This window comes from Rattus norvegicus, chromosome 8 (genome assembly GCF_021556685.1).
Source record: "Rattus norvegicus strain SHRSP/BbbUtx chromosome 8, alternate assembly SHRSP_T2T, whole genome shotgun sequence".
Lineage (NCBI taxonomy): Eukaryota > Metazoa > Chordata > Mammalia > Rodentia > Muridae > Rattus > Rattus norvegicus.
The window spans coordinates 122,033,791-122,047,986 of NC_141541.1; the positions used below are offsets into that span (position 1 = coordinate 122,033,791).

General features: G+C 45.1%; 1 protein-coding gene and 1 non-coding gene across 13 annotated transcripts in view; both read right to left on the reverse strand.

Moving 5' to 3' along the window:
- Cnot10 (CCR4-NOT transcription complex, subunit 10) overlaps window positions 1-14,196 on the reverse strand; it is a 49,535-nt gene that overhangs the window by 9,751 nt on the left and 25,588 nt on the right. For 6 of the 12 annotated variants that reach the window (XM_087562463.1, XM_087562459.1, XM_087562457.1 and 3 more), the window contains 2 exons: window positions 13,427-13,603; window positions 10,864-10,941 (listed from right to left, as the gene is read on the reverse strand). In XM_087562463.1, the coding sequence (XP_087418589.1) occupies window positions 10,864-10,941; window positions 13,427-13,603 (255 nt within the window). 12 annotated transcript variants of the gene reach the window in all.
- On the reverse strand, window positions 366-469 carry LOC120094421 (U6 spliceosomal RNA). The gene has a single exon (XR_015628368.1). It is a non-coding gene; the product is annotated as a U6 spliceosomal RNA (small nuclear RNA).

Genomic DNA, 14,196 nt, shown 5'->3' on the forward strand with positions numbered 1-14,196 from the left:
GGCAGGAGGGGAGGGGCTGGAGGACAGCAAGGCTGGGAAATGATGTAATTATACCAGAATCTCAAAAAGTAGTCTAAAAAAATACAGAGAGAATAAGTAAATTGCAAAGGTTAAAGTGTGAAGCGACATACATGTAGGACACATGTTTCCAAACACATTTTCCAAATATGTGTACATGTATTCCATGCTTGTGACACAGTAGAATCCCAGGACTAGGGAAGGGACAGGGATAGAAGAGTCTTGAGTTTGAGACCAGCCTGGGCTGCATGGTGAGCTTGTAAAAATAGTTTCTATTTTTGTAATATGTATTTTTATTGAGTTTATAATTACATCATTACCCTCTTTTCTCCCCCAACACCGTTTCCATGGATACTGCCTTCCTCCAAGATTTCCATGCCATTCTTTTGCAGGAGCCATGCTAATCTCTGCATGGATCCAATTTGAGTATATATGCCACCAACTAGAGAATGGGAGAAGGCTCTTACTCTGAAGTACAGACTGTCCTCACACTTATAGTCTAGGTGGGCTTTATACATGAGCTTCCCAAGTGCTGAATGACAGGCACGAGTCCCATCAACTGTTCAAAGACAGGGTCTTATTCAGTAGTCTAGGCTGGCCTCAAAACTCAGAGCAATTCTCCTGTCTCAGCTTTCCCAATTTCCGGATTATAGGCACAAGTCGCCTTCTGACATTTACCAGACAGACCAGAGTGGTCTCAAACTCAGATCCACCTGCCTCTGCCTCCAGCATCCTGGGATGAAAGCTCAATGTCAGGGCACCTGGCCTTCTCCAATCCCTTTTCCCCCAGTTACTGTTTTTTATTTTATGTATGTGTAGCATGCGTGTGCTTAGTCATCCATAGGCCAGAAAAGGGCATCAGATCCTCCAGACTGCAGTTACAGATGTTTGTAGGTCACCAAGTAGGTACTGGGAATTGAACCCAGGCCTTACAGTGCTCTTAGCTGTCGAACCATCTCTCCAGCCCCCTCTATTATGTGTTTGAGACAGAGGCTCTCTACATAGCCATCCATGGCTGTCCTAGAATTCACTATATAAACCAATCTGGCCTCACACTCAAGACATCTAGCTGCCTCTGTCTTCTGAGTGCTGGGGATTAAAGGCAGGTGCCCCCACGGTGGGCTGCCACCTCATTCTTGATAAGTACAAGCTTCCCAGTAATGTAAGGTGGACACACAGCTCAGAGGTAGAGTACCTGCCTAGCCCAGGAAAAATCCTGAATTCAATCTCTAGTCCACACAAGAAGAAGTAGTACTATGATGCTTTGAGTGAGGAGTGTCCCCACAGGCTCATGCATCTGAACACCGTGACCCCATACAGCAACACTGTCTGGGGAGGTTAGGAGGAAGGGATCACTAGGGGCCAGCTAGTGGCTTTATAGTCCTGCACCACTTCCTGTTACCACCTCACTCACTCACTGGTTACTGGGATCTTCTACTGGTTTCAGGAAAGGGGGATGCCCCATGGGGCCAAGGAAGGGAACAATGACTGGTTGGGCATATCTCACCTTCAGAAGTATGTCACTAGTTACATCTGTGTGACAAGACACAGTGGCTTAATAGTTCTGGCTTGTTTATTTGACCTTACTTATTTGATTAAGTAAGTGGTGTTTTAAGACAAGGTCTCAGGTAGCCCAGGTTGCCTCAGACTCATTCTGTGGCTAAGGATGGCCCTGAACTCTCATTATTCTTGCCTCCATGCCCTGAGCGATGATATTACAGGCATGGGTCATTGTCGTACCTGGTTGTTTTGATTTTAATTAAAAAAAAAAAAAAAAAGAGATATTGTCTCATGCAGTCCAGACTAGCCCTCAACTCACTATGTAACTGAGGACGACTTTAATCTCCGATCTCCTGCCTCCCTTTCTGAGCACTAAGGCTGCAGACATCTAACTACTTGTGTGGCTGGAGATCTAGCTCAGGGCTTCCTGGGTGCCAGGCAAATCTCCCAACTAAGCCACACCAATCTCCAATCTCCTTACTCCTAATTTGTTTTACAACCTTTTTACTTGAATAAAACGATCTTTTGTGTGTGTGAACATGTATGTGCTAATATCACATGTGTGGTAGCCAGAGACAGTTTGTTGGGAGTGGCGGTCTCTACCATGCCATGTAGACTCTACAGACTGAACTCAGGTCTTATTGGTGGCAAGCGCTTTCACCCAATGAGCTAATGTGCACGTCTGAGCTATCTTTCAGGTCCCCTCTGTGTTTTTATTTAAGAACAGCAATGTTAATACATTCTACAAGTACACAGTGCATTCAGGAGACAGAAGCAAAAGGATAGCGTGTTTTTGATCACCTGGGTTATACTTAGAAAAATAAAAGAAAATAAGGAGGGGGTGCTACAGATGTGGCCCAGAGGTCGAGTACTGGATGCTCTTGCAGAGGGCCTGGGTTCGATTCCCAGTGCTGTCTATAACTCTAGTTCCAGGGGATAGGATACTCTCTTCTGTCCTTCATAGGCACTGGGTACACACAGTGAAACCACACAGACACATAAAGAAAAAAAAAATAACAGTCACACATGTACTGTTAGAAAGGAAAATAAAATTATTTAGCATTAGAACCCTTGCACATGCAGCCAGAGCTGAAGAAGACCGAGGTTTAAATGACGTTCATGAAGCTTAATCTTTTCTTACCCAGTTTTATCTGTGGCTCTTTACAGAGCGGCAGCAGCAGTTTTCTACGCTTATACAGTATTGTATATTCCCTAGAGATATACAAGGAACTCTTGAAGAATATGGGCTACGTCAGGCATAGCGGTACACATCTGTATTTCTAGCCGATGGGGACAGAGGCAGGGGGCAGTGTTCAAGGCCAGCCTGAACCGCACAGCAAGACCCTGTCTGAAGAAAAACAACAAGCTGGGTGTGATGGCGCACGCCTTTAATCCCAGCACTTGTGTGGCAGAGGCAGGTGGATCTCTTCGAGTTTGAGACCACCCTGGTCTACAGTGCGTTCCAGGACAGCCAAGGCTATATAGAGAAATTCTGTCTCAACAAAACAAAACAAAACAAAACAAAACAAAGAACCGAAAAACAACAAAAGCAAAAGCTTCCGTAGACCCCTCTCTCCTTGGCTCCCATGGCAGTTGTAGCTCTGGTAGCCAGAACAGGACCATATGAGGCAGGCTCACTGGGAAGCACCTATCCTGGCCTTTCCTCACACAGTAGGTGGCCATTCCTGCTCCAGCCCACTGTCAAGCTCACTCTGGATCCAGAAATCAGCTCTGCAGCAGAACAGTTTCCCAGCAAAGCCCACACATACCTACCTGTTAGAGAGTGGCTGCCCCCAGCCTTTGCAATAGCGCCATTAGGATTCTATTAAAACCAACCTCCTACAACATCTAAGTGTGTCGATATAAAACTGGGGGCCAGGGATGGTTTGGTGGGAGATACCTTGCCTCCACAAAACAATAAATTTGGCTGGCATCCTGATCAAGGGCTATGGAATTAAGGCAGCCTCACTGCTCTGAACCAACTTTTATGATGCCCCTTCCTGAGCCTGATAATCCACTCAGTTTCCTGTGAGAAAACAGTATTTCCACAGGCTCTGAACAACAAAAAGAAACATGCCTGGCTCTATCTACTAAGGCCTTGCAGAAAATCATTTTATTTTTGATCATTGCTACTTAAAATACTTCCCATCCCCAACACACACACTCCACCCTGGAGTCACTGTCTGATCAGTTTTACCTGGCACTCAGTGGATCTGACAGCTCATCCGACTGGAAGGTGGAAGAGGCAAGGGCAGAGACACTTGAGCTCCTGCCCCCTGTGGAGAAGCTGACAAAACCCTCACTCCATAGCACATGCCACTGAGGAGCTAAGCCCTCAGACAACAACTAGGAGAGAGGGAGGGAAGGAAGGAGGAAGGGCGGGCGGGCAAAGCGGACATCTTTTTTTTTTTTTTTGGTTCTTTTTTTTCGGAGCTGGGGACCGAACCCAGGGCCTTGCGCTTCCTAGGTAAGCGCTCTACCACTGAGCTAAATCCCCAGCCTCCAAAGCGGACATCTTAAGCAGCAAGTCACAATCAGAGACACTAAAAACCATCCGAGGGATACCTGGGGACTAAATGAAAGCAGTCCAGATACCACAAACTCCAACCGAAGGTAAAGCTGACATGGCCAAAATCACCATTTTCCAAAAGAAAATGTCTTTACAACGCAATTTCACAAGTATCATTTGAAAAATTGATTAACAAAACAATGCACGACAAAGTGAAAAAATGTAAGATTTCGAAGAAATAAAACTAGCCCCCAAACAGTAAGCTTATTCCACTTCTCTACAATACAGCAAACAGTAGATAAATCTGTCAACTGTAATCTGACTCCTGATTCTCCTGCCTCTACCTCCAGAGTGTAACCACCATGTCCTCTATGCTGTGGTGGCGATCACAAACAAGGGCTCTGCCGTTGCTAGGCAATCTACCGCATGAGCCACATTTGCCGTGCCTCTCCATTCACTTCCCTCACCTTCCTCGGTCCCAGGATTACAGGTATGAACCTTATGCCTGGCTATAACACCCACACCTACAGGAGACAGGGTCCTACTATGTAGTCCTGGCCAGCCTGGAACTGTTAAGTCTCAAACTCATAAAATTCCCCTGCCTCCGCCACACTAGTGCTGAGGTTAAAGGTGTGAACCACCACCTTCTCAGGATTCCTTCCTTTCTTCCTGGAGGCACATGGGATGGCACTAAGGTGGACACAGTGCAAATGAGGTACAGGACAGGGCTTCTGGGCAGGCTCTTTTCTGGAGGATTTACTGGATAGGCAGGCTTTTGCAGGACCATACTCAAGTCATAAGGTATGTGTAACCTCAGCACTGGAGATGCTGAGGCAGGAGGATCACTATGGGTTATACAGTATGACTATGAATCAAATAGAAAAATAAAAAACCCAAAAGTCAATTGAAATGGGGAGGGGTAGGTGGGCCCTAAGGACAGCACAGAAAAGACCAGGCAGGGCAAACAACTCAGCAGGTGATACCCTGGGACAAAGCTCAAGAAAAACAGTGCATGTTATCAGTCAGGTATCAGCTGGACTCCCTTCTGAACAACAATCCTTGGATGTCTTCTGAATCAATGGAGAAAGAACTCAAAGGGTGTCACGCCAGGATCTAGCGAATTGCCTAACCTTCCATGATTTATATTTTTACAATAGTTATACTAGCCAAGTTATCTTTGTCCTGAACATTTCTCTTCTCCAATCTGGGACCTCTTACTAAACAGACAACTTAGAATTCACCTTACTCTGTGCTGACCTCACTGCCCGTGCACAGATGTTCCTGCGCTGGCTCCAGCATGGCCATCTCCTGTGCCTCCTCCCTAGCACTGCTGCCCTCTTTCCCAGATCCTGGAGTCCTGGAGCTTATTAAAGCCGTATGAACCTCCCCAAGTGCATGTGTGTGCATGTGTACTGAGTACAGGCCGATACCCACATACACATAAAAACCAGTCTGCTTCCATGACCTTGGATTCATCAACAGATCTCCCTCCCCCCTAGCCCTCCCTGAGCCAGAAGTTCCTGTATCCCAAGCTGGCCTCAAGTCTTCTCTGTAGCTGAGGGTGAGCTTCAACTTTTCATCTCCCAGTCTCTAACTCCACAGGGCTGAGATTATCTGAACACATCTACATGAAAACATCACTACACCTCACACCCCGTTCCCTTTTTTTTTTTTTTTTTCCGGAGCTGGGGACCGAACCCAGGGCCTTCAAGCACTCTACCACTGAGCTAAATCCCCAACCCCTCCTTCCCCTTCTCTGAGTAGCTCCTGCTGTCGTGGAACTCAACTGTTTAGACCAGGATGGTCTTGAACTCAGAAAGAGATCCGTCTGCTTCTGAGTACTGAGATTAAAGGTGTGGGCCACCATTGCTTAGCTCTCTAATTTATTTTTATTTTTAAAATGATTTATTTTTATTTTATGTACATTGGTGTTTAGCCTGCATGTATGTCTATGTGAGGGTATCAGACCCCTGAAATAGGAGTTAATAGTTGCGAGCTGCTGTGTGGGTGCTGGGAATTGATCCAGGTCCTCTAGAAAAGCAGCCAGTGCTTTGAGCCACCTCTCCAGCTCCCTATTTTTAACAGCAAATACATTTTTGGAGGTGTTAGACATAGAACACAAGGTCTAGGACATAAAGGCCACCGAGTTTCAACCAGCCTTGTTCCATTATCTATGACAATAGTATCCTTTGTTGTTTTACTGACTTTATTGTGTGTGTACCATGTGCATGCAGGAGTGAGCCTATGGAGTCCATGAGTGCATAGGAATAACCTGAAAGTGGAATAACAGAAAGTTGGTTGATAAACCAGCTCAACAGCCATTTTATAGTAAGGACAAACAGAAACCATCTCTGTAGGCTTAGGTTCTTTAAAACCTATTTTAAATGTTTTAATTTCTCTTCTAGTCCATTACCCACAAAGGTAGTAGAAAGGCGAGGTTAATAGAGCAAAGAAGGATACAGACCTGTTTAGGAATAGATGTTGGAGCAAACCTAGTCCGTGTTGTCAGGACACCAGCAGTGTAGTTTACACCAATAAGTAGTGGCAGGACTTGACAATACAATTTACGAATTAGTAATGGCGGTTTGATCTAGAAGAAATCCTAAGGCCTAATAGGTCCGAATCGGCAGCAGTGGCAGGAGCTGCCAGACCACCAGAGGGTTTCTGGTCTTTGCGAAGTCAGACAAACGAATACCAGCAAAGAATGGCAAGGCGCACCAATGCCGTCCAGCATCAGCCATGTTCGCTGGGCTACATTTATACTCTCCCTAAACATGTGTTCTCTCCAGTATCCGCTCTAGTCAAACAGCACATGTCTTTTTTTCTAGGCTGCCTCCAGAAAAACACCATGTGTCTGTTCTTAGCAAAACATCTTCTCACATGTCTGTTTTAGCAAAAACATCCACTCATAAGAGTTTTCAGAAAAACATCAAACGACACAAATGAGTCTTTAAAGAAAGCAGAATTTGCATCTGTTTCTGAAGGTGTTATGACTGCCTGCTATAGTTCTTTTGCTTCAGGAGGTTGTTAAAACTGTCTTGCAATCCAACTTTTGTGTCAGAAGGTTATAGCCACCTGTTGTTATGACTGCCTTACAACCATATCTTTGTTCCAGAAGGTTAGGACCAACTTATTTGCCAGCCAAATCCTCCATTTGGAAATTCCCTACCCCTAGCTATAAAAACCTTGTTTTCCCCACGTCCAGTGTCGACCTCTTGCATCCAGTCTTCAGGGGAGTGGCAGCCCATGTACACAAATAAAAAAGCTTGCCTAAATTAATTTGGCCACAATGATTTGGGTCTGTGGTCTTTCTCACATCTTTGGATAAACTGTTGTGAGAGGGGTGGGTGGGAGTAGGAGCATCTTCATGGAAGAAGGGGGAGAGGAGGTGGGAGGGGGGGAAAGGGGATAACATTTGAAATGTAAATGCATAAAATATCCATTAAAAAAAAAAAAAAAAAACAGGGGCTGGGGATTTAGCTCAGTGGTAGAGTGCTTACCTAGGAAGCGCAAGGCCCTGGGTTCGGTCCCCAGCTCCGAAAAAAAGAACCAAAAAAAAAAAAAAACAAAACAAAAAACAAACAAACAAACAAAAAAACCAGACACAGTTGTGAGCTATCACATGGGTGCTGGGAGTCGAATCCAGGTCCTCTAGAAGGGCAGCCAGTGCTCTTAACCTCCCAGTCATCTCTCCAGTTTCTTGAGACTCGGTGTCATCATCATACATACCATCCTGGGCTGGTCTGGAACTTGCTATCCACAATATGCTGGCCTCAAACTCAGAGCTGTCTACCTCTCTCTATTGAGTCCTAGGATATAAGGCGAGAGCCGTCCTGAGCGCACATCCTTTTTCCCTTTTTTAAGTTTTATTTTTAACTGTGTGTGTGGTCATGTACATATAAGTAGGATGTCTTGGAGACCAGAGATCGGCACCAGATACTCTGAGCTGGAATTATAATGTGTGGTGAGCTACCTGACCTGGGTGCTGGGAAGGGAACACCAATTTTCAGGAAAAGAGCTACATGGTTTTTTTTTGTTTGTTTGTTTTGTTTTTTTAAATCTTATTTTTTTCTAAGATTTATTATGTGCACAGTATTCGTTCAGTCTGCATGTATTACTACATGCTAGAGGGGGGAACCAGATCTCATTATAGATTGTTGTAAGTCACCATGTAGTTGCCTGGTAATTGAACTCAGGGTCTCTGAAAGAGTAGCCAGAACTCTTAACTTCTGAGTCATCTCTCCAGCCCACAACATGTGATTTTTAAAGATTTGTTTGTATTATATCTCATGTGTATGAATGTTTTGTCTATGTGTATGTATACGCACCAGGTACATGCCTGGTATCCATGGAGGTCAGAAAGGGGCATCACATCCTTTGGAAATGGAGTCATAGGTGTTTGTGAGTAACCATATGAGTGCTGGGAATCAAACCCAGGTCCTCTACAAACACAAGTGGTTTAACCACCAAGCCATCTCTTTAGCATCTCCCCTGCTTTTTAAACAAGTCATCTTTGATGTGTATGAGCATTGTGCTTATGTGTATGAATATGCGTGCACCACAAGCATATCTAGTGCCCCTGGAGGCAGGAAGGTATCAGCTCCCTTGGAACTGCAATTACAGAGGACTGTGAACCTCCCAGTAGGTGTTGGGAACTGAACCTGGGTGCTCTGTAAGAATAGCAAGTGCCCCAAATCTGCTCTCCTCAGCATTTGCTCTGAACCACTAAAACCACTTCTCCAGCCCCATCAGTTAATTCTTTTTTTTTTTTAAATCTTTTTTTTTTTTTTTCCCCCGGAGCCGGGGACTGAACCCAGGGCCTTGCACTTGCTAGGCAAGCGCTCTACCGCTGAGCTAAATCCCCAACCCCCCCATCAGTTAATTCTTAAAACACTTCCTAACTAGGGGAAATCAGTATTTTAAAAAGATGTATTTTGACTTTATGTGTATGAATGGTTTGTGTGCATAAATGTGCCCCATTTGTGTGCTGGTGTCCACAGAAGCCAGAAGATGGCCTTCCATCAACTCCTGGAACTAGAGCTAACAATGCTGTGAGCCAACTGAACCTGGGTCTCCTCTGGAAGAACAGCAGTGCCCCTCAACAAGGAGCAACAAGGAGCACATCTCCAGTCCTGTTTCTGTTTTTTTTTTTTTTCCGGAGCTGGGGACCGAACCCAGGGCCTTGAGCTTGCTAGGCAAGCGCTCTACCACTGAGCTAAATCCCCAACCCCATTTCTGTTTTTTTTTTGAGATAGTGTTTTCTCTATTTTATATTCCTTTGTGCCCTGGTATTTACTATGTGTAAACAAGGTACTTCTCTGCTTTTGAACTGGTGGGGTCAGAGGTGGGAACCACCATGCCCAACTTCCATTTTTTGAGACAAGGCGTTATCTCTCTTAGGATGGCTTTATATCCAAAGATGGCCCTGGTCTCCACCTTCACCATGCTGTGGTTACAGGTCTGTGTGACCAGGGCTGGCTTCGGGGATTAAAAACCCAGGACTTTATGGATGCCAAGAAAGCATTCTACCAATTGAACCAGCCTCCAGGATGGTTTTGAAACAGACTCTGATTTAACACAGAATCTCATCTTCAGCCTGTCTAGAATAGAATTTTTTTAAGACTTGTCTTTTTTTATGTGTAAATGAAAAATTGAAACTAGGGCTGTCAAGATGGTAGTGGTTAAGAGCACTTGCTGTTCTTCCAGAGGTCCTAAGTTAAATGTTGGTTCATAACCTTCTATACTGTGATCTTCTGGCACATGCGCATAAATACAGGCACAATACTGTATATATAATAAAAAGTTAAATGTTGGTTCATAACCTTCTATACTGTGATCTTCTGGCACATGCGCATAAATACAGGCACAATACTGTATATATAATAAATAAAGGGGCCTTCAGTGTTACAGAGCACAAGGAGATGACTTGGTGAGGAAAAGTCTTCACTGGCTAAACCATCTTGCTGGCCCAATGATATTAAAAAATTAAAACAAAAAACATCACCATTGACAAAACTCCAAAGGCAAAAGCACTTGGGAGGGGGGGCAGAGACAGACAGACTGCCGGACGCCCGCCCCCAAGACTGGACCAGCGCATTTGGTACATTAGAGCTCCTAACCCCGAGCCAACTCTTCAGCTCCTTTCTTGAGACCTTTATCTTTGTTTTCTTCAGTCCTTTGTTTATGAGCCAACACCTTTGTTCAGCTCATTAGAAAACTTACTTTTGGGCTGCAGAGATGGCTCAGTGGTTAGGAGCACTGACTGTTGTTCCAGAGGTCCTGAGTTCAAATCCCAGCACCCACATGGTGGGTCACAACCATCTGTAATGAGATGTGATGCCCTCCTCTGGTGTGTCTGAGGACAGCTACAGTGTACTTATGTATACTAATTTAAATACATCTTTAAAAAAAAACTTATGTTTCAGAGAAGAAAGTGTTGTCCAATAAGAGCCAACCAGGATCTTGTAACTTGGGGCGGGGCTTAGCCCAATGGTAGTGATGAAGCACCTGCCCATCATGCACAAGTCCTTGGCTACCACAGCTTCCCCATCCCAAACCGTCCAGGTAAGCTTACAGGGCTTGCAGCTGACAGAGTGGCAAGAGCAGGTGCTGTTTGAGTGTGGGGACCTGACTTTGCTTCCCAGCACCCATGGAAAAAGCAGGTGCGGCTGCACACCCTGGAGCGTCAGCAATGAGGTGGGGGAGGTCACTGGATTGTCAGGTCATGTAGGATGCTCACAGGCAGAAAGAAAGACAGTACTGTGCAGAGGTCCCGGCCCACTGTGTACATGTCTACAGCACATATGCAGTGGATGCTCACCGCCGCAGGTACTCACTTGAGGTTTTCTAACTCCTGTTTCCTCAGGGGAGAAGACGGTGGAGCAGGAATGAGCTTATCTCCATCATGGCTTTTACTGCTGAATAGAGAAAGACTCTCAGGGCTGACAAGAAACAAACGAGTGTACAGTTTGCTTTCCCGTTCCCACTCCACCACGCCAACCCAGTTCTGACAACAGACATGCTAACTTCATACAACCCTACTCTACTACCAACTCTGTCCTACCACATCGTCCCTAGTCCTCAACAGTACTTTACCCAGTCTCTAGCTGCAAACACCTCACTTAAGTACCTCCGCACAATCACTCGGCTTCAAAAGGTTTTTCCTTTTTCCTTTCCTTTCCCCTTCCTTCCTTCCGTCTTGTGTTGTTTTTTCCAGACAGGGTTTCTCTGTGTATCCCTGGCTGTCCTGGCGCTCACTCTATCGACTAGGTTATGGCCTCAAACTCAAGAAGAGATCCAGCTGCTTCTCCCTCCCAAGTGCTATGATTAAAGGTGTGCACCACCACTGCCCAGCTCAAAATTTCTTTAGTAAATAAGCTGGGGTTGTGGTTCAGTTGATAGAGTGTATGTCTAACATGCATGAACCCCTAGGATCTATTCCCGGCACTGCATAAGCCAGGCATGATGGTGTGTGCCTTTAATACAAAGATATAGGAAGTAGTGGTCACAGGGCTAGAAGCTCAAGGCCACCCTCAGTTACCTAGTGTAACTGGTCTGTGTGAGATCTTGTCTTAAATTTTCTATAATGAATACTTATAAATTTGTAATAATCAAGAAAAGAGGTGTTGTAATAGAGAAACAGTTTAAGGGTGATATGTAGAGAGCAGACCTTCTAGCTGGGCATGGTGGCTCACACCTCTGATCCAGCAGCACCAGGGAGGCCAAGGCAGAAGGCTCATTACAATTCTGAAGCTGACTTGCAAATAGGAAAAAAAAAGAAAAAGCTTTTCTTTTTTTTTCTTATTTTTTGTTTGTCTGTTTTGTTTTTTTTTTTTGGGGGGGGGGGGACGGGGTCTTTAACAGCCCTGGCTATCCTGGAACTCAAGTTGTAGACCAGGCTGACCTGTCTGCCTCTATCTCCTAACTGCTGGGACAAAAGGTATGTGCCACCATGTCTGGCTGGCACTTTTTTTTTTTTTAAAGATTTATTCATTTATTATATGTAAGTACACTGTAGCTATCTTCAGACACACCAGGAGAGGGCATCAGATCTCTTTACAGATGGCTGTGAGCCACCATGTGGTTGCTGGGAATTGAACTCAGGACCTCTGGAAGAGTAGTCGGGTACTCTTAACCACTAAGCCATCTCTCCAGCCCTGGCTGGCACTTTAAAAAAAAAAATACATTTTAAAAATGTGTGTATGTGAGTATTTGTGGCTGTACATGTGCTATGGTGCACAAATGGCTGCCCGCCTACCTCTGCCTCCCAAGTGCTTGGGTTAAAGGCAGATTCCACCTCACCCCAGGTTGGCTTCTAATATTCAATAAATACTAAAAAAATTGCTGTCTCTGACACCAACAAGATTTTCAAATATTCCCACTGTTAACCTAATGGTATTTCTCTTCCTTCCTATTTCTTTAGTCAGGGTTTTGTTACATATCCTAGGTAGTATACAAGTGTCCTTCTGCCTCTCAGAACTGGGCTACAGGTGTGCACCACCACACCTGGCTCTGGCCTTAAAGTTGCTCCTTTAAGAAATAAGAGCCTATTTTGTCTTAAAGCACTCTGCTCTCTTAGCTTCTATTTCTCTTCAGAAACCATCTTCTTTGGTATGAGTAAATTTTGGAACTGCTGGATAAAGCTTGGGAAGCTATCTAAAGGACAGACAGACAACAAGCTTGCTGAAGAAGTCCTGAAGGACTTTTGCCAAGGGGAGGTGGGGGTGCATTGTCTAGATTTTTGTAGAGTAACTTGAGAAGAGGGAACCTCAATTGAGACAAGGCCTGGAGGCAAGTCTGTGGGGCACGTTCTTGACTGCTTTCTGATACAGAAGGACTCAGCCCACTTGGGTGGTGCCACCCTGGACAGATGTTTCAGGGTTGTGTAAAAAAGCAGTGAGCTCTGGGAAGCAAGCCATGTAGAATAAGTCTGTTCTTTCTCAGCCTCTGCTTCAGTTCCTGTTCTAATTTCCCTCAACAACAGTATGCGATCAAGACCAAACCCTTCCCTTCCTCTGATGGGTTGAATAAGACTGCACTTTTAGACGCATTTATCTGAACGCTCAGTGTAAGGGCGCAGTAGTATTTAAAGGGATTAGGAGATGTGGCTGGGTTGGGGGAAGTGTGTCACTAGGGTACGCTTTGAGTTCAAAAGCTCAAGTCAGGTCCCAGCATCTCGCTCTTCTGCTGCGGTGGATGCAGATGTAGAACTGAGATACTTTCTCCAGCGCCACGTCTGTCTGTCTGGGCGCCGCCGCACTCCCTACCATGACCAGAATGAACTAAGCCTCGGAACTGTAAGTTGCCATGGTGTCTTAAGATACTTCCCAAGTTGCTTTTGGCCACAGTGTTCACCACAGCAGTGAAGAGCGACAGGACAGAGGTGAGAAAGATGGGTACCTGCACGTCTCACTGCTCTCGCTGCTTTCCGCATTTCCTCCAAGTTGGCTGCTGCTCTTGGAGCCGTTTTCCTGCTTTGGATCTTGCTGCTCTTCAGGTAACAGCAACAAGGCATTTCTGAGACAGATGGCTGCAAACTCCACACTGGCTACAGGAATGGCTGAAGACTGCCCATCGCTTCAAAGAACAAGAGAAATAAGCTGAACGGACTGTAGAAAAATAAACCCGACTTTCCTGCTATAAGGAATCATTAACTGTTAAGGTGCAAGCCTTTAATCTCAGCACTCGGAGGGAGAGGCAGGCTGACCTCTGTGAGTTCAAAGTCAGTCTGGTCTACACCTCCTAATCTTTTTAAATAGTACCACTCCCTGTTGACTAAGACAGAGAAATCCTATCTCAACAAAATAAAACGAGATGGAATCATTAACTGTTACTGAACACTTTCTCTAATGGACAAAAAATTAACAGAAGCTGTTATAAGCAAACGGTAAAGAACCACCGAGTCTCCCTCAAGACATGGAGTACAAAGGACTGTAAACATTCATAAGAGGAGGGTGGGATCAATACTCCGCACTGTCAATACCAATGCAAGAGAACTAACTGTAGACAACGCCCTGAGAACAGAGGGTAGAAAAGACCCGTTATGGGGGGCTGGGGATTTAGCTCAGTGGTAGAGCGCTTACCTAGGAAGCGCAAGGCCCTGGGTTCGGTCCCCAGCTCCGAAAAAAAGAACCAAAAAAAAAAAAAAAAAAAAAAAAAGGCCCGTTATG